Below are 20974 nucleotides of genomic sequence, written 5' to 3'. Positions count from 1 at the left end.
CAGTGAGAACTGCACTGCATGCAAGCCTGAGGATGCCTGAGAAGTGGCTTCTTCAGGAGTATGACTACACAAGAAATGGCAGAACTTGAAGAAATAGATTTAAAATATATTTTATTAATATTATTTAAAATAGAATCCCAAGAGCCGACAGACAAAGGACTTTTTGTATCTCTGATAACCTGGAGTGGCATTTACCATAATTAATTTTGCAAATCTAGGAGCTAAGCACCTTGTCTAAACCAGGAATTTAAGCTTCCCCATAGCAGGAATGCAAGGACATCGACACTTTTTTGCCTCTAACTCCCATCTTCCTTCACTGATTATCTCAAGAGTCTCCCTGATGTGGTGTCTGCCTGACAGCTGCCAAAATTTCTTCATTTCTAATGCCAAGACAGCAATGAGTGATACAGACCTCCTCCCACCTTTATCCTACTGGAGCTGATAGTCCCTGGTTCAACACACTGTCAATGGAAGATGTAATGTGCCAAGTCTGTCAGACACCTCAAATGAACAGCCTGAATACAGCCTTTTTATGTCTAAAATGGTGATGAGTGACACAAACACTGGTTTCATATTGAACACATATTAAAAAGAAATAGTTACTGAAATGCCATAAACTCATTTTACTCCAAAATTTGGGTTAAAAAGGGGAATGGACCAAAGGATCTTTAAGCCTAGGCACTGCCTCTGGCACTCACTCATAAAACATAGAAAATCTGAAACTACCTTGCCCAAGTTTTGGGGTTCTGTTTAAGGGCCCACAGTTGCCACATCCCAACTCTGTGGTGAATATATGATGCCTCTTTTCTCAGAGACACCTGTATCCCTGGGGTGCTGCAAATATCTTTCTCCAATCACAAATCTGAGCCGTTCTCTGACTTCTGGTTAATGCCAATGTCCTGTGAAAGCTGAGTGAGGCATCAAGAACTCTCAAAAATCTTCCTTCTAAAATGAGCTGTAACCTGAAATTGGGACATTTACTTGTTAACTGATGGGTTTTGTCTGTGATGAAGGCTAAGATAAAATCAGCTGATCCAGAAGCTTTATAGTTTTTGCTCATTTGAACGTGAATAAAAGTCTAAAGTAGTGGGCAACATGGGAGCAAAGCTAACATTGGCTAATATAAAAAATCTCTATGGAAAAAGGAAACATAGTGAGTGCTTGACATCACTACTTGGATATGAGGAGGGAGGGGGGTTGTGCTGGTTCTTGTACTCTTCACAATCTCAGAGTCTTAATACTCATTTACTTTCCAGCCTGTGGTTGTCTAACATAAGGGCCAGTAGTTCACAGTCACAGGAAAATCTGTATTTGGCAGTGATACTGTTTGAATTCTGATACGATGAAACTGCCTGTGTGGGGTGGTTTTGTTATGACAGCTGAAGCTACAAAGATTAGGTAAAACTTCTCTTATAAAGAAGGAGAGAGAAAATTACAGTGAAGGGAATCTTAAATGCTTAAACAACAGTTTCTTCAGCCTTTGATATGCAATTTTAACAGTTTTCCAAGGTCAGCACAGAGATGGCAGTATCATCCTTCAAAAGAATTTGTTTTATTTCATGATACATACCATAAGTGTCCTGAACCACTAAAAGCAGGCAGTTTGGGGATACCTGACAGCTTGTTTGGCTGAAGTTCCAGACCTAGCTTAGCAATCTTTGTTGTGGAATATGACTGTATATTAGACAAAATGGGCAGTATGTCATATTATAGTATAGGTGTGCATAAAAATATTTAGTTAATTGAAAATAGTTCTGTTAATAGCCAAAAATCAACATCTTGGTTCTGGTAAATTCAAATAATTCTAAATATTACTAAATACAATTCTGTCGGCTGCAATGTTACCAATAATTCAGCTTACCCCCAGATAAACATACCTCCTTCCACAAGACCAGCAGTCATCCAATACACACAAAAAAAGAAAATAACATACATCTAGGCATTGCTGCAATGGTTTGGAGAAGAACATTATCATGCTGATGTTATAAAAACCTCTTGACCAGTGAGACCACTCAAATGGATTTGCTCTTTGAATGTGCCACCTTATTATGATGTAAGTACTTGGTTAAAGAGTCTTTCCCCACAACTGATCATACACAAAGCATATGCAAAAAAATATTAACCATTGAACCCATGATGGAGGAAGATCATCCTCTGAATGAAATTTCAGCACGCCTGGCTTCATTCTACAGGAACTGCCCAACTTTTTTTTCAAGCTACTTCATAGACTTATTGTAAGAGAATAAATCTGGGGCAAATATTCTTAAGTCTTTGTTTCTAATGCAGGCCAGGAGATAAGTTAGGTGGCCTCAGTGATTTCTATTAAATGTAATAAAAGATCTTACCTTTATGTACAAATCTTCCTTTGCTTACTTAAGGGGGTAGCACTTAAATCATAATAGGCAGAACATTTTTATTACCAGTCAAAGACATCATCCTGTGGTCAATACAAAGGAATGGACAACTCCAAAAAGTTTCATCACAGCCACCTTTTTTGACAGTAAGAAGATGTGCTAGAAAGAAATGAATTTGAACTCCCCCTTTTTAAAAGTCACAGCTCTTAAGAAAGAAATCAAACAGGTGAACTCATAAACCACTTTTTTCATGAAATCTAGATGTTGATTCTCTATCACTTACTATACAGTTGAAAACATTGCACCATCAGTTCAATAACCTCAACTCTACCAAGTGATCCCTGTTCTTTCCCTCATGCTACACTAATAACATGCCTGTATTGCAAAGGTCAAAACGCACACAAGCTACAGCACAGAACAAGTTTATTCAATCTTTCTGAAAGAATATGCACAAAGACAGCAGAAGAGAAATAAACCTGTTTTGCAGTCTTTTTATAACAGCAGGCATGTGATACCAGAAAAAAAATAAATCCAATGTTGCATATGTCCTAATAAGAAAATATGTATTTTTAGAGCATTTGTGGGATAGGAGGAGTTAAATAATTTAGCCTGGATTTGATCTCCTACTCACTAAGTAGCTTCTACTCTGTCTTTTTTTTTGAAATGAAGTAGTGTCAGGAGTGTTTCCCTACTTATTTCACTTATAAAATATATGAACACTTGACTGAACTGGAATTTCAGTGATCTGTAATTAAAACATGGCAATATAAATTAGATAACCAGTTCAGACACAATTTGAAGTTTAAGCAAGAGGAACTAAAATTTAAAAAATTGGCACTTCAGATAAAGGTATAAACATGTAGCTATTCTGGGTTGCACATAACTTGTCATTGTCATTGGTGACAGCATTTGGCCAGTTCCTACCAAGAACGTTTCCAACCCCTCACCAATTTTATCCAGGGGAAATATAAGACAGGATTAAAAAACTCTAGGTCTTTAAACTCTTATTAAAAACAGCTATATTGCATACAGTGTCTATACTGCTGCCTTCATTACACATCAAAGCAGGTCTGTGTGTCAGTGTACATTTAAAAGTAACATATATTCCACAATCACTGTAAAGCAACTCGAAAAGACCAAACACAAGACGTAAGCCATAGGTAAGAAAACTTGATGGAACTACTTATTTACCCCAGCAAATTACAAAGTCTTTTCTCCATGCTAACAGCAGATGAAGAAGTTGTATTTTGGCTTTGAAATTAAAAGAGCAATCAAAAGGCAGAGGAGAGAATATGTAAAGGAAAACATACTGCTTCTGATGAGATCTAAAGTGGGAAGGAAGCTGAAAAAGGCTGACTTGAAAAGTAGGTTTTCAAAGAGCCAAGGCTGAAAACAGTGCTAGATACATGGAGGGTGGGCAGGGAGCAGTGTGAGGCAGATGAAAATTTCTGGGACAGCAGCAGAACTATTGAGGTACAAAAGCAGAAATCTAAGAAGAGCTTTAGAAACATGAAGGGTGATTTTGAACTGGTTTTTGGAGTGAATGCTGGCTGGGCCATGTGGTCACATTTACTGTAAGTGCATGGACTGTAGAAGTAAGCATTATATTCAACCCAGCATCAACAGCAAACAATTTTGAGGACAGACTGTTTGAGTTTCACTGGTCAAGGATAGAAACCTTATCCTGACAGAAGCCAGTGAAGTTTCTTAAGGTTAAGATTTACCTGAGGCAAAAATAAAGTATGGATGCAAGATACAGTGGCTTTAGGCTTTTGAAGAAGACCTCTGCCTGCAGGGCAAATGATATTTGGACTTAAAAAGAAGTAATGAAAGAATAGCTTCAAGACAAGGCCACATTTACACACTATGATGGCAAAGAAGAAATTTCTGGGAGAGGATTCTTGAGTAAGCTGTCTGCTTCTTGAGATAATGGAAGAAAAATGATGACTGAAAGTTACAGTTTAGCAATACTCTTGCATATACCCAGGTGAAAAAAAAACATGTCCTGTACCTGTGTAATAATTCACTAGTGACATAAGAGGAGAAAAAAGTAGTATGAAAGGAACAGGAAGCTTGTTTAAGTACAGCTATACAAAGGGAACTAAGGCACTGTCTTATCTGGATGATTTAATGTTTTAAAATTTTGCCTCTGCTTCAGCAGACCATTTACATAGGGTTATTCTTTGGTCTTTGTACACCAAAAGATACTCACTTGTCATATTGTGAAAGATGAAAATTTTCTCTGTGCCACAGTAGGTACTGTACACCTTGCTTTTTACATGGCCTTCAGGGTTGAACTGTAATAGTAAAATTAATCTCGTTTGCTCTTTCCCTCCATTCCCTCTGCTTTTGCAATTTCCTTGTCAAGACAGTTATAAGTTTCTGAGGGATGGTCCTTTTTTTTGCATTTGTAACTTATGAAATGCTCGTGCTATCTATGGAAAATGTCCAAATCCCCCTGATATTCGTCTGTCATATTTAGTCTCCTTTCCCAGAATTTAACATCCAAAATTTTTACTCATTTATTTGAAGAACGTCTCTGGAATTAATTCTTTCTGTCATTAAGTACAAAACTCCAATGAAAAGTACTGTAGTAACAAAAATCTGGCTTCTCTACTGTTAAGATTATGCTATATCAACAGAGGGCAGTCTTTGATAACTATAAATTTACATGTCAGCTCGATTAACAGTAAATTCTGTTTGTGTTACACAGGAACTGTGAGTTGTGTCGGTTTCAATAAAGAATGTAAAGCCATCATCCAAAGCTGAAGCCAGATGCCCTCAGAGAGGGCTGGATTTAAAATAAGAATAGATTTGCAATAACTTTTAATAAACATATGTCTTAAAATATAAGACATTTAAGATTTAACCTGCTGGACCTCGCAGGTAATTTATTTGAGAAGAAAGAGTAATCACTAGATTTACATGAGCACTTTTTTTTTTTAATTAATGCTCTGCTAAATGAGCAGGTCATCTCTGCCTTTAACATTTCTGTTTCATCCCAAAAATACAGTGTAGTAGTATAGTACAGCTGCAAGCTCTCCTGCAAGGGTATGCAGACTTTTTTTCCCCATAATCAAATATCACTATATTAACCAAAAACTTATCTGAAAAGATCAATGGAATTGTTATTGGGCCCTATTCTTCTTTGATATACTGGCTTCAGAGACAGTCAGAAAATGCTTTTTGTATTTCCATCTATGCCATTAGACCAGAATTTAGCCAAGATCAATTTTCCTCAAGTATGATTTGAACATGAGTGTTGGCACAAGCCTGCCAGTAAGCAGGACAAGCAAAATCCTTTCCAAATTCTTATCAACTCTATCATCTGGAGCACTTTGTTTTATATTGTGTTGTGAAAAGAAAAAAACGAAACAACCCCCAAAAAAACCCATGTCTTGCAATTTGTACATGGCCTGTGGTACAAAACCTCATCGACTTGTATGGCAAGACAGTAAATGCTAAAAATAGAAAGGATTTCTGCAGTTTGCACATGGAGACTTACTACCTGATGATGCAGACAACAGACATCAAAGAACTGGTACCCACTGAAAATGTGGCACTTCTGTATCAGAGATGGATCAATCCCATCCCTTCCCTATTTTCTTCACTATATTTTTTCCTAATTAAAAAGATAAATCTCTCAAAAATTATTTGTCAGAATGCCTTTATTCATTCACTTTCAACACAGGCATTTCAAAAGCTATTCCTTCATCTATCAGACTTCTCTAATGCTCTTCAGCAACTGAAAAAAGATATTGCAGACATGATCACTCACCCAAAACACTAATTTTAACCAAGAAAAGTTTGCTCTGTTACAAACATGGTTCAAAACATGTCATCATTGAAAGGAAACTATTTTAAAAGTACATGTCTACTTACTATTCCTATCAGTCTAAGACTAATAAAAGCTGAAAAAAAAATAGTGCACTTGTAATTAGATACCTTTTTTTCTCCTCTGCTAGAACAAGTAAATGCAAGATGCTATTTGTATTCTACTATCATTTTCCACTGTATATGCACATACACAACTGGTTCAAGTGTCAAACTGAACAAAAAGTGAGTTTATTTTGAAAAAATGAAAATCTTTCTCCCTTGGAGTAAGTAACTGTGAAGATTTTGATTTCTTTCATACACTGGTCCTGTAACACTTCATTCCAACATAGTCCAAATTTGGAATCAAAGTTAGATAGTACACATTTCTTTATAAGCTATTCATGTCTATGAAGGCAGGCAGGCCTTCAAATTATCAAATCTGTGTAATGGATTATCATTTTTTTGGTGTTTGGGTGGGTTTTTTTGTTTGGTTGAGTTGGGGTTTTCTTGTGTGTATATGGTTTTATTAAAATGTATTTATGTTTTGAAACAGAACCCAGGTCTTGACACTATACTGTTAGATCTAGGTAATTCTAATTATTCCATTCTGAATATTGTCATCTCTGGCCAGAAGAGATACTAACACCATGTTTATGAAACTACAAGAGATCCCTGGTCCTGAAACTCAACTTTTTTTTTACTGAATTATCTTGCTTTGAGGCTTAGAAATAAGACATTAACCCACTATAATCCAGGATTAATACCTCTTAAGGGTAGCAAAATGCTATTAGTGTTGCTTAATTTACTAGTTGTCTACTAAAAAGTTACTACCTCTTGCAGCAGCATTCAAGTCCATAATTCAGTACACATTTGTCTAACAAAATAACATTCTACAGTTTTCCACAGGTATGTCAATAACAGGAAGATTTCTCACAAAATACAATAATCCTGTGTTGGCAGAAGAGATGTCCACTCATGTGCCTCTACTCCAAGCCAAGCTGCATTTTAAGTGGGAATGAATATTTCGTGTAATCGTGACTGATGACTGACTGTACCCACACTTGAAATTCCAAATTCAAGTTTTCCCTACAAAAAAGAACCCCAAACAAAATCCAAACAAAAAATAACCCAAGATCACACACCATACTATTGCTCTACCACTGAAGGGTAACTTTGAAGATTATTTTAAAAGGTGGCATCACAAATTGACACAGCCATTTGAGTCGTCACTGAATCTGCCCCTCCTTAATATTCTTTTTGCTTTTCTAATGTTAGCAACCTTCTTTAAAACCGCCTGTGGATCACATGTCATTAACGGGGAAGAATTCTAGCAGCTGTGAGAGAAGATGAATAAAAAGTCACGAGTCTGCCATTAGGAATTTTAAAAGGCAAATAACTCCCGCAAGCTCAGGATTTTAGGCATATGCTTTTAACTCCAGACACAAGATGGCAGAAATACTGCGAGGCTTTTCTTCACCCACTGCTGTGACTAGTCACCTCCCAGGAATGAAAACTGGATATTAACTGGAGTGTTTTGCCCCGGAGATATTTATCCCTCCCCTCCTCTTTCTGGCGCGAAGCAAGGAGGTGCGGGCAGGCAGGTCCCCACACCTCCGCCTCGCCGGCGGACTCAGGGCGCTTCCCTTCCCTTGCCCGTCTCCCCCACCCGAAGATCCCCCCGCCCCCGGGGCACCTTCTCTCCCCCCGTTAACCCTGGTCGGCTCTCAGGTAACCCGCTCCCGTTGCCCCAGTACCCTGCGGGGAAGGGAAACCCCGACCCCCGACAGCCCCGCTCCAGCTCTGCCTCGAGGAGCCAGGTTTAAGGCGAGAGGGGTGGGGCAAGCAGCACCGCCCTCCTCCCGACAAGGGGGATCCGAGCGGCCCGCGGCGACTTTCCCGATCCACACCGGCAGTGTGATCCGAGCCCCCCGCCTCCCCCTCACGGCCAGGGCTCGGTCCGCCGCTTCCTCGGAGCCTCCTCAGCAACCTGTTGAGGGGCCGGCGACAGGGAGGTGGGAAGAGACGGGGAGGAGGGTGCCCCCTCCCGTACCTTGCAAGATTGACAGCCCGCTCTGTCCAATCGCGTCGCCCAGCCTCGCCCCCTTCGGGCGTCTATTGGTGGCTGGCAGGCGGTGGGCGGGGCTCCGCTGCTGGCGGGGCTCCCCTCCGAAGCGGGGCGCGCTCCCCTCAGAGCGCAGCCTGTGCCGTGGGGCGTGCGGGTCCACACGGGCCGCGCCGGCGGCAGGAGCGGGGCCGAGACTCAGACCCTGCGGAGCGCAGACGCCATTGCCGGGAGCTCCCGGCCCTTCGTTCCTCCGGCAAGGACGATGCAGGTTCTCCCCGCCGCGCCGCGGCGGCTGCTGGCCAGTTTGCTGCTGCTGACCGGCTGCGTTCGGGTGGGCTCGCCGGAGCCGCCGCCAGGCAGCGCCGCGGTCTCCTCGCCGTGGGAGCCGGAGGCGGCCCCCGTCGTGGTGGCCAACCGCGGGCTGCAGGTGCCTCTGGGCCGCTCCGCCTGGCTGGACCCCGTGCGGGACCTGGTGCTGCAGGTGCAGCCGGGGGACCGGTGCCACCTCACCGTGCTGGACGAGGACCCGCTGTGGCAGCGTCCGGGCCGCCTGAGCCCCCGGCGCTTCCCCTGCGACTTCGGGGCCGGCGAGGTGCAGTACACCCACCTGGGCGGCCGCAGCCCCGCGCGGGACCGCGTCCGCTTGCAGCTGCGGTACGACTCCCCGAGCCGCTCCCTGGTGCTGCCCCTGGTGCTGGAGGTGGAGGTGCTCTTCACCCAGCTGGAGATCGTCACCCGCAACCTGCCCCTCACCGTCGAGCGCCTCCGGGGAACCAGTAACGTGCTGGATTCCCGCAGCCTGGAGTTCTCCTTCGAGCCGGGCCGGCAGCGCTGCCGGGTGGGCCTGCTGCCGCTGCTGGCCGGGCTGCCTCGATACGGAGAGATCCTCAACTACCCCCCGGCGGCGGCGGCGGCGGCGCCGGTGGCGGCGGGTGGGGAGGTGGCGGGGGGCGGCCCGATGCCCGCCTCGATGTGGGACTGCGAGGAGTTCCTGCGCCTGGGGCTGCGCTACCGGCACACGGCTGCCGGCGGATCCCCCAACCGCGACCTGGTGCCGCTGGTGGCAGAGCTGCGGGAGGCGAAGAGCGGTGGGGCACTTCTGAAGCGTGAGTACTTCCAGGTGCTGGTCCGGATCCGGGCTGGGACTGAGAATGTGGCTCCAAAACCCAGCTTCTTGGCCATGCTGATGATGGAGGTGGACCAGTTTGTCCTCACAGCCCTCACGCCTGACATGCTTTCGGCTGAGGATGCCGAGTCGCCACCAGACTTGCTGGTCTTCAACATCACCTCACCCTTCGGCCCAGGCCAAGGACACATGGTCAGCACAGATGATCGGAGCTTGCCCGTCTCCTCCTTCAGCCAGCGGGACGTGAGGGAGCTGCGCATCGCCTACCAGCCACCTACAGAGGACTCAGATCGAGAGCGTCTCTTTGAACTCGAGCTGGAAGTGTTGGATCCTGAAGGTGCTGCCTCAGAGCCCTTTGCCTTCGTGATTGTGGTGAAGCCCATGAACACCTTGGCTCCTGTGGTGACCCGCAACACCGGCCTCGTGCTCTATGAGGGGCAGTCACGGCCTCTCTCGGCCCCTGGTCCCAGCCCCAACCTGGTGATCAGTGATGAGGATGACCTTGAGCAGGTGCGTGTGAGTGTGGTGGCAGGGCTGAGGCATGGCCACCTTACTCTGCTGGAGGACACCCCAGCACCTCCTGCCCCTCGTAAACACTTCACGGTGGCTGAGCTGGCAGCGGGCCGGGTCGTTTACCAACACGATGGCAGTGACTCTCCACTCAGTGACAACCTGGTACTGCGGCTGGAAGATGGTGGCTCCCGCCACCGCGTTGAGTTCCTTTTCCCCATTACCCTGGTGCCCACTGATGACCAACCACCCCTACTGAATGCTAACACAGGGCTGGCCATGGCTGAGGGGGAAACAGTGCCCATCACCACCCGTGCTCTTAGCGCCACTGACATTGACTCACAGGATGCTATCCTGCTTTTCACGGTGGAGTCTGGCCCCACTGCTGGGCAGCTTCTCCTCCATCAAGCACAGCCGCCTCCTGGCTGGGAAGAGGAGGAAGAAGATGAGGGCTTTTCTTGGAGGAAGGTGCCGGGTTTAGCTGGGAGCTCTCTAATCTATGAAAAGCCAGTGAGAGAGTGGCTGCAGCAGGACATCGTGGAAGGGCGTCTCTATTACCACCACTTTGGGCCTCACAGCCCTGGCCCTGGGGTTGTGCTGGACCAGTTTGTCTTTAGAGTCCAGGATGACAATGACCCACCCAACCGTTCTGGGCCACAGACTTTTGTGATCCGCATACATCCTGTAGACAGATTAGCCCCAGAGCTGCATAGTAGCAGCAGCCTGCACTTAATCGTGTCAGAGCAGCAGGTGACCCCACTGCGGAGGAAGCATTTGTGTTACACAGACCAGGATTCGGGTGACCGTGAACTCCGTTACACAGTAACTCAGCCCCCCACTGACACTGACCCCAACCACCCTCCTGAGGTGTATGGAGCCCGCCTTGGGTCCCTTGTCCTGACTGAGGATCACTCTGTGGAAGTCACCCACTTCACTCAAGCCCAGATCAATCATCATAAGATATCCTACCGTCCCCCACAGGACGAACTGGGTGTGGCTCCTCATTTGATTCAATTTCAGTATCAAGTACGAGATGCAGCGGGCAATGTAGCTGATGGGACTTTCACTATCTACTTACAGCCTGTAGATAACCAGCCTCCTGAAATCACTAATACTGGTTTCACTTTACCTGAGGGAGGCAGCCATGTTCTTAGTTCAGCAGAGCTGGATGCCAGTGACACTGACACTGAGCTTTCCCGTCTCAGATTTATCCTGACCCAGGCTCCTCGGTATGGGCAGCTGCAACTTTCTGGGTACAGTTTGATTCCAGGAGGTGTCTTTGGCCTGGAGGATATCAGGCAAGGGAGGGTGGTATATGTGCACAGTGGAGCTGAGACTAACAGTGATACCTGCAGGCTTGATGTGAGTGATGGAGTTCATTTTGTGCCCATCACACTGAAAATCAATGTGCACCCAGTTGATGATGAGGTTCCTATGCTACGGTTGCCCCCAGGTACTCTTGGTTCCTACCTGGATGTGCTGGAGAATGGTGCAGCTGAAATCACAGCTAATGTCATTCAGGGCACAGATGAGGATACAGATGACTTAATGTTGACCTTCATTGTAGAGGATCCTCCTCAGCACGGGAACATCCTGGTCCATGGGGTACCTGCAGAGAGATTTTCCCAGAGAGATCTGCTGGATGGTGCTGTGGTATATGCTCACACTAGTGGTGAAATAGGCCTTCTGCCTAAAGAAGATACTTTCAACCTTACCTTGTCTGATCTGTCTGAGAAATGGAGTGTCAGGGGCAATGTTGTACAAGGTCTTTCAGTCCTGGTGACCATTCTTCCAGTTGACAGCCAAGCACCAGAGATTTTTGTTGGGGAGCAGTTCATGGTAACAGAAGGTGACAAGCAGGTCATTACTCCTGCTCACCTCAGGGCCGAAGATGTCGATACTCCTAATGATGATATACTCTGCACCATTGTTGCTCAGCCCACATCTGGGTATGTAGAGAACATCTCTCCAGCTCCAGGATCTGAAAAATCCAGAGCAGGTGTAGCCGTAAGTGCTTTCACTTTGAAAGATGTCCGTCAGGGGCATATTTTTTATGTCCAAAGTATACATAAGGGTGTAGAGCCTGTTGAAGACAGATTTGCTTTCCGCTGTTCTGATGGGATTAACTTTTCCCCCAGGCAGTTTTTCCCCATTGTCATTAGGCCGATCAATGACGAAGAGCCTGAAATCTTCATGCGGGAGTTCGTTGTGATGGAAGGCATGAGCCTTGTTATTGATACCCCTATCCTCAATGCAGCTGATGCTGATGTCCCTGCTGATGAGTTAATGTTCACAATCACCAGGCTTCCCAGGTATGGCCACGTTGTGAACCAGCTGGCCAATGGAACTGCCCTAGTGGAGAGCTTCACTTTGGATCAGATAACGGAGAGCTCCAACATACTCTACGAACACGATGACTCTGAAACAAAGGAGGACAGTTTTGAGGTGAAACTCACAGATGGTAAACATACTGTTAGGAAAACTGTATCCATCATGGTTATTCCTGTAGATGATGAGACACCCAGAATGGCCATCAATGATGGTTTGGAGATTGAAATAGGGGAAACGAGAACTATTCATAACAGAATATTGAAGGCTACCGATCTAGATTCTGAAGACAAAACCTTGACGTACATTGTAAGGTATGGGCCAGGACAAGGCCTCTTGCAGAGGGTAAAGCCTTCAGGTGGAGTTGAGAATATTACCCTGGGGATGAACTTCACCCAGGATGAAGTGGATAGAAACTTAATTCAATATAGGCATCTCGGCCGAGGAGGAGTTCGTGATCTTATCAAGTTTGATGTGACAGATGGGATAAACCCTCTCATTGACCGCTACTTCTATGTAACCATTGGTAGCACTGATATTGTCTTCCCAGATGTAATCAGCAAAGGAGTTTCTTTGAAGGAAGGAGGGAAGGTAACGCTTACCACTGATTTGCTTAGCACTAGTGACCTGAATAGCCCAGATGAAAAGTTAGTTTTCACTATTACAAGACCACCTGTTCGTGGTCATCTTGAATGCACAGATCAGCCTGGGGTACCCATCTCCACTTTTACTCAACTCCTCTTGGCAGGCAATAAAGTCTATTATATTCATACTTCAGAAGATGAGGTGAAAATGGACAGTTTTGAGTTTGAGGTGACTGATGGCTATAACCCCGTATTTCGTACTTTCAGAATTTCTATCAGTGATGTGGACAATAAGAAACCTGTTGTCACAATCCATAGCCTGGTGGTGAGTGAAAATGAATACAAACTGATAACCCCATTTGAACTGACTGCAGACGACAGAGATACACCTGACACAATGCTAAAATTTGTCCTCACTCAAATACCAGTTCATGGACAGATCCTGTTCAATAACTCCAAACCAGTCACTACCTTCACTAAACAAGATCTAAATGAAAATCTAATCAGCTACAAACATGATGGCACAGAATCAGTTGAGGATAGCTTCTCTTTCACTGTTACAGATGGCACTCATACTGATTTCTATGTCTTCCCTAACACTGTGTTTGAAACAAGGAAACCTCAGACAATGAAGATTCGGATAATGGCTGTGGACAACAGTGTGCCTCAGATTGTAATAAATAAGGGTGCTCAGACTCTCCGTGTTCTGGCCACAGGTCACATTGGGTTTCTGTTCACCAACAAGGTGCTCAAAGTGGAAGACAGGGACAGTTTACATGTAACTCTCAAGATCAGAATCACAGAAGGTCCACGCCATGGCTTCCTGATGCACCTGGGGAAAGGCAACCATAGCATCAACCAGTTCACCCAAGGTATTATTCTACTCTGTGCTTTCTTTAGATCACTGCAAATGTTCTTGTACTTGCTAAAATCTGTAATAATTGATGGGAGAAGTCTTCCAACATCAAGTTTATTTATAATGGCTTTATGAATTTTTATTTCTGTTTATGACATCTATGACAGCTTTAAACAGGAAAGAGGGTCTAATGGATAAAAACTGAATGATGAGCATCTTTACTCTGGAGAGCTTACAGTCCAAATAACTATGATTTGTACTTTCTATCAGTGATAAAAGTTTAGATAACAGACATGGGCTGCCCGTGGTTCCAGGTCTTGAGAGGCTGTGTGCCTTCTTTGAACATTTTTATTTAGAAAATGCTATGGGAGTGTCCAACCTATTATTAACTAATGGTCATACCATGGCAAGGGTATCAGTTACTATACAGTCTGAGCACCCGTAACTCTAGAGGCAAAATCATTTTCCCAAACATGGGAAAATAATATTTTATGAGTGCATTTGTGTAACCTAATTGCACAAATCTTAACCACATAGTGTTTGTGGTAAATTAAAAAGCAATGTAATTGTTTTAAAATTATGTCAGTGGTACTTCCTTTGGGCTAAGGTACTTTACTAAAATACTAGATGGTCTAAATAGGATGCAAACCACATGTGTCATGTGTTCTGAAATAAAGCCTCAACACAAGTCTATGAAGTAATTTCAATTGAAGGGGGAGCATTAGCCACTCTCCAGAGAATTTTCCATGTTTGTTTTCCCTGAGTTAATAGCTGGTTAATTAAAAATGAAATAAGATTTCTTGGAGCCTCCTGCAAGGGTGGAGTAAACAGGCAGCCCAATTGCATGGAGACACAAAATTAAAGCAGTTCAGACAAGCTGGGCTGTGTAGGTGGTAAGGCTAGAGATGAACACTTGTGGTTACCTGTATGTTATTTCACAAAGCCTGTACTGGCATGTATCCCATGTTACACTCTTGGTTTTAGTGGTGTGCTTGTCAGATGTACCAAATCCTGTAGACAGGCCTGATGAACTTTTGAGTGGCTGGGGTCCCCTAAGTTTTGCATTGTTGCTGCAAAAAAGGAGAATGAGGAGGGGTAAGGCCACATCTAAGCTTTGGGAGACACATCCATCTCATTAGACTTCACTAATGAACTGCAAGTAGCACTGGGTCTATTTAAGTGAGAAACAGAAGAGAATGAGAGTGAGCAAATAAACAGATTATGCCTTTTTTTTTTTTTTTTTTTTTTTTTTTTTGTGGGTTGTCTCTTACATTGGATAATGTAGAATTACTAAATAGGTATTTCCTAAAAGCAGATTACTAGACAGCACATTGGTACACCTTTTTTTTTCAGAAGGGTGACAGAACGGTTACATTCTTCCTTCTCTTTCATTCCATGTGTTCAGGTACATTTGTTAGATGAACAAAATGCAGTTGCTCTCTGGCTTTCAATTGACAGTCTGACCCCATGATATGCTCACTGGTCTTCACACAGGCTTTCTTTTTCCTGGGGTTGCCTCAGTTGGGTGAGAAGCATGCGAGCCTTAGGAAAAATTGGTTTTAAGGCTAGCAAGGATCCCCAGCCAATGATGTAAGTTCACAGGTTTTCTGACAGTACTCTACAAGCACTCTTATTTCTTGTAAGTTGAACAGGTTTTTTAAAGAAACATTTCTTCAAGAATTTTCTTATTTGGTCTCCTAAGCATTCGTGTTATGGGTATCTCTTCTCATTTTCCTAAATGCTGCTTATAATGTTTATAATTATAAAATATAAATATTTTATGAAGCAAACACATAAAATTGTGTCACAAATGCAGGGCTGAGCACCTGAGGAAGGTGTCTAGAAATGCGGCATAAAAAGCAGAAAGCATTAAGCTCACACAGGAGTAATAAATCAGCTGAGGACAGGGAAAGAGAACTCTCTGAAAGTCACAAAATTGCATAGGAGTTAGTGTCATGGATGAAAGGGCATTGGCTTTTCTTTTTCCTCAAATGCCATCTTGTCTGCAGCTGCTTTGGGTGTGTGAGAGGCTGTGAGTGGCAGGGAGACAAAAATTGTTGGCTGAACCTAGAAGGCTTCAGTTTTTTTGGAAGTAATGCAAGATGCTGAGGTCTTGTGTGAACCTCATACATACACCTTGTGTAGATGAACACTCAAAACTCTGTGTGTAGTTCACTGTTATCCCTCACTGTGGCCCACTGTCAGTATTATGCAAAGCCACTGTCAAATCCAGAGTAATGAATTTATGTATCTTAAATCCTTACACTTCTGTCTAATACTTAGACAATTATCTCACATTCAGTGCAGGAGTAAACAAGACCCTATTTTGTCATATTCTTAGAGTTCCTAATGTAAGTGCAGATTTTACACAGGGATGCTGGTGTATTGACTGTTGGTTCTGCTGTTACTCTCTTTTTATATTTTGATCTGCCCCCTTTTTAGAGGTCCTAACCTGCCATGGGGGGCAACCTCTTACAAAATGCTGAATAGTTCCAGTTTCATTAACATGTGTGGGTCCTGGTGGGGCTTATAAAACATCATTAGAGTCTTCCAATTTATGTTGGAGGGGACCTCTGGAGGTCATTTGATCCAACCCCTACTCAAAATTGGGCCAACTTTGAAGTCAGATGAGGCTGTTCAGGGTCACATGCAGATGAGTTTTGAAAGCTGCTCAATAGTTTGTGAAGTCCATCCTAATAGTCTGTCACCTCACACTCACATTCCTGACTGCTTTGAGTGAGGTAACGTTGATGAAATGAGATTCACTGTGTGCAAGCAGCTGGAGCAGTCCTGTTTTTTAGATTTCCTGTAATTGAAAAAGAGGGCACAGCAGCTGCTTAGCAAGTGTCTTTCTGCCTTAGTCTTGAGATTGCTTTTCAATATCTGCCCACAGATAAGTGGTAGAAAGGAAATTAGCTTAGTTTGATAGCTGAGTTAAAAGCCTCTAGTCAAAATGTGGACATGGAGAATATAGTATGTCCAAAAGATTTGTTGTGTATTGTGTTCAGGAGCAATCAGTTGTGGGGCATTCTAATTAGTATACATCAAATTCTTCTGCCACTAGTAGGTAAGCTTTTGCTCGTGAGGCAATTGTGATTGCTCAAAGGGGTTATTACAGTGTGAAAGAATTAACTTCTTGATAAAAGACCTCTAAATTCTGCAAATATTTGGTGCTTTTTATTCTTTTCTCTCTGATTGTTGAAATAATCTGAATGTGTGAGAGAGATATGGGCAAGTTACAGTAACAAAAGAAAATATTCTTAAAATACATTAAGCAGTTGCTGAGTTAATTCAAGTACTCCTCTGTGTCTTATGACTGAAAGCAGCCCTTCTAATTCATTAATATTTCTTTGTGCTTTGTATTTACAATTCAGTGATAGTAAAAGAACAGGAATCTTAAAGAAAGAACACTTCCCACATGGTAATTTCTAGTCTAGGGCAAAAATACATACAAAGAATATTGTGTATGTACAATTGTACCACCTTCCTCTCTGCAAGTCAGAGGAATTTGCTTATAGCAGATACTCATTATGATTAGATAAGTGGTTCAAAAGTGAAAAAAATCTATTAAGGAACTGCCATTTCTTGCATGTACAAAGGAATTTAGTGGTATATAACAAGTAGGCAGCTGATGTTTGGATAGTGCTGTGAATGTAGAAAGTGTGATGGACTGTGGGGTGCTATTTTGGGAGCCTCCAGTCCCACAAGGGCAAGTTTGTTAGCAAAGGCCAGGTCACATCCCAGAGTTCCCTAGGTGTGGTGTGGAGGCAGGAAGAAAGGGAAGGAAGAGGGAAGGAAATAAAGGATCTACCTCAGCAATAATATAGTTTGGTTGATATCTCAGCACCCCATCTAGCCTCCAGAGGCCAAAGATAACTCATGCTACTGCAGCCAAATATGCAACACTTTGCATGCAATTATTTTATACAGCATTCACTGCAATAATGTTTTTTGTCTTCTTTTTCAGGCAAAAATTTTCAAAGAGACAAGTGAATTATGCTATAAAGAATTATATTATATATATTAATATATCTCTTTCTTACCAAATACGTATTGATACTTGTTACCTTTAATAACCACATCAGCTTTGCAATTCTTGTGCAATTCTTTTAGCAAAATTTAGATGTCTGGATGACAAGTGGCTTTTTTTTATGAGGTTGTCCTAGTCCTGCCAATGCTGGCTCAAGTGCTTATCTTTGTACAGGTTGGAACTATGGATTTTGATAAGGCTACCCACAGGGGCAGAGCTGAGTACTTGTGTAAGTGTTTGCAGGATGAAAGATTTATTTGCTCCACTGGCAGGAAGAAGTATTTGTTTGCATCCTCTTTACAACCCCATGAGTTTTTGATCTTTAACTTTCAAACGTTTATGCAAGAGATTTTTCAGTGACTTATATTTTCTTAACTTGTTTGCCCTGGAATATGCAACTGAGGATTTTGAGGAGCTCTAACAAAAGTGGTTTTGACTTTTTTCCAGTAATGCATATGTACTAATATGGGAAAAAGAACTTGGGTGGTACTTGAATTCCACTTTAATGCTATTAATTTCTAACACTTTTTCTTTTTTTTCCAAAAAGTATCAGATACGGATTTTTCCAATACAGTCTTTCAAAGAAAGTCACAAAAATAATTAGTTTTTATGTATTACATGTTTCTCATCTCTACTCATGGAAAACACAATATGAATAAATATTTGCTTATCTGTTACATTATTTATTGCAATTGATAATTCAAAATTATGCCTTTATTTTTTTTCTTACTAAAGTCTTGTCTGTCTACTTTAATTGCATCTGTTCAGCTTCTTAAAATGCTGTAACTGTTTGAGCACTATTTATGACAGTTCATATAGATTATATGCCATAACCTTTGAAAATAAGCTGATACAAAGGTCTGAGAGGGCATTTTTGCCAGACACTAAAGAGACTGAGATCTCTCTATTGCAGGCTGTGTAGAGATATCCTACACTAGAAGCAGATGAGAAGCCAGAAGTAATCTGTTCTAGAGGTGGAGAGGATGGATCATATGGACAAATTTGCCTTGCCTCTGGAATGGAGGGTAGAACTTATGATAGAAAATACCCTCTGTATTGCTTCTGTTTTATCCCCAGATTTTCTGTGACCTCCACAATACTTCTCAGGATGAAGAATGACAGAAGCAGTACAGTGGTAGAGGTGCACCTCAGTTTAAGATAATGCACCACTAAAAATATGAAATAGTTCTGACTGTTGAGACCATGTTTTTGCATTTTTCCCAGGTCTTTTAGCAAATACATCTTAAAACAAAAAGGCCAGGGGGAAGGAAGAAGTAAAGGGAGGCAGAATGAACGGTATCTGTAAAACTTCAGTGCTCTTAATACTGAAATTCCTGACCTTCACTGGAGAACCTTGACATCTCCCTCTGTTGAAGCTAAACTATGTCAAGTTTTTATAGAAAAAGTTTCTTACTTTCAGCATTTATAATAAAATCTTTTTTTCCTGCCTCTTTGCAGCTGATATTGATGATATGAAGGTATGCTATGTTTTACGAGGGGGTGACAATGCCACCAGTGACATTTTTCGTTTCATGGTTGAAGATGGTGGTGAGTACTCATAAGATCTGTGCTTTTGTTGTTCATGAAGGAGTTTAATTATATTTTGCGAGTTTATGGGTATTGGGTTTAATTGAGGGAAGTCCATGTTACCTCCTGGAATATGGTTTTTGTTATGACTTTCCTAGAGTGGGGATTATTTCAGGTGATTATAAAGAGGAGTATGGATAAAATGGTAACTGCATCTAATGAAAAAAAGTTCAACCTACTTTAGCAACAAAGTGAAATTCTTTAAGCTAACTCAGATACTGAGGCTTTCTGTAATTTTATTTTTTAATTCCATGTCTAGGCTCTTTACATATAAACCTTTTTTCTTGAGAAAATGCCAAAGTTTGATTTACTCTTGTAGCTGCCTACCTCTTTAAAGGTTCCAGCTGTAAGACTATTCATAAAGATGCATTGTCTCTGGTGAACATGATGTGAAGACTTCAAGTTCTGATTCTACCTGCTTAATATAAGAGAATACTCAAGTGGCTTGTCAAAGATTTTTGTTAGTTTACTGCTAAGAATTCTCATGACAAATAATATTTTGTAGGATTGTGGATGATGCAAAATGAGAGACTAAAAACAAATTGAAAACACTGGCGTATAATCATTAAGGAAAAAAAGGAGATTTTTTAGTTTTTAAAGGACAAGACAAGAACAGTTTATAGGGTTATCAAAACACATTAACAGGTCTTTTTTATTCATCCAAACTCTGCACTTATTGTGAATATTACTAAATGTAGATATTCCTCTGTGTGGTAACAGGTGGCTAGATGATGTTATTTAAATACCTTTTTAAATATGTGATATATAGCTGTATGAGTTATTGGCAACAAATTGGTTCAAGTTAGCTCATTTTCAGCTCATGTATACTCAGATTGTGTCACTTTTCCACAAGACTTCTTAGCAGTATTAAACAAATTAATTATTAAATTAATTAAATTAAAATAAGCAGTATTAAAGCAAACAGGGATTCATCTTTTCTGGTAAAGCTTGTACAGTTTTGTCACCACCTGTCATTTATGGGAATGAGATAATAAAGCCTATTCTTCTCTTCATTGTGCTAGACAAACTCAGAAGAGACAGTACCTTTAGAGACTGTTGAAAATGTTTTGCAAATCTTTGCTACAGCAGAGAAAAAGTAGTGAAAAAGTAGTCCTTGAATGTTTAAAAGAAGTAGTCCTGGGATGTTTTCTTTTAACTGAGATACAGATTAGATAAATTTAAGGCTAAGTAAACGTAATGGAGCACAGAGTGTCATATTTCATAGTAATACCACCGTTTTCTCATGACAGGAGTCATCACATGGTGACATAGTTCATGATTTTCAAATTGTTCTTCTAGTAGTGAATAAATATTCAGTCTTGGGATGTGTCAAGATTTCATGGGATGGGAGTAAGTAAAAATGAAAAAGTTTTCTCTCAGCAAGCTGATTAATATCAGTTCTTAAAACTGAGTTGCTCTTTGAGAACTCAACATTTTTGAGACTTCTTTCCATGCTCTTTGAACCACTTTCTAATGGTAGATGTGTAGTCACAGCAAATTACATTTAATATATTCTGACTCTATACCAAGAATTTTTCTTTCATTGAAAAGCTTACCTGCCACATCTGCTTCTACTTGGCAGAGTTGTAACAGTCTGTCAATTGTAACAGCATGCTATTTTTCATAATACAAAGAATCATTAGGATAACAAGGTAGTTGCTGGGTTTTTTTAGAGCCTTTGGAAATGTGACAACGTTATTATCTTGCAGACTACTTAG

The 20974-nt window shown here is 42.1% G+C and overlaps 1 protein-coding gene across 1 annotated transcript in view; it reads left to right on the top strand.

Annotated features, from left to right (window-relative positions):
• The first annotated feature begins 8497 nt into the window (after positions 1-8497).
• The window catches only part of FREM2 (FRAS1 related extracellular matrix 2), a 122986-nt gene continuing 110509 nt past the window's right edge, over positions 8498-20974 (top strand). Inside the window, exons 1-2 of the mRNA XM_030456810.1 lie at positions 8498-13655; positions 19128-19217. Of these exons, the coding sequence (XP_030312670.1) occupies positions 8498-13655; positions 19128-19217 (5248 nt within the window). The remainder of the gene's footprint in view (positions 13656-19127; positions 19218-20974) is intronic.

This window comes from Calypte anna, chromosome 1 (assembly GCF_003957555.1).
Source record: "Calypte anna isolate BGI_N300 chromosome 1, bCalAnn1_v1.p, whole genome shotgun sequence".
NCBI lineage: Eukaryota > Metazoa > Chordata > Aves > Apodiformes > Trochilidae > Calypte > Calypte anna.
The sequence above is the reverse complement of the archived record's forward strand: the minus strand, read 5'-3'. Positions and strand labels throughout refer to the sequence as shown.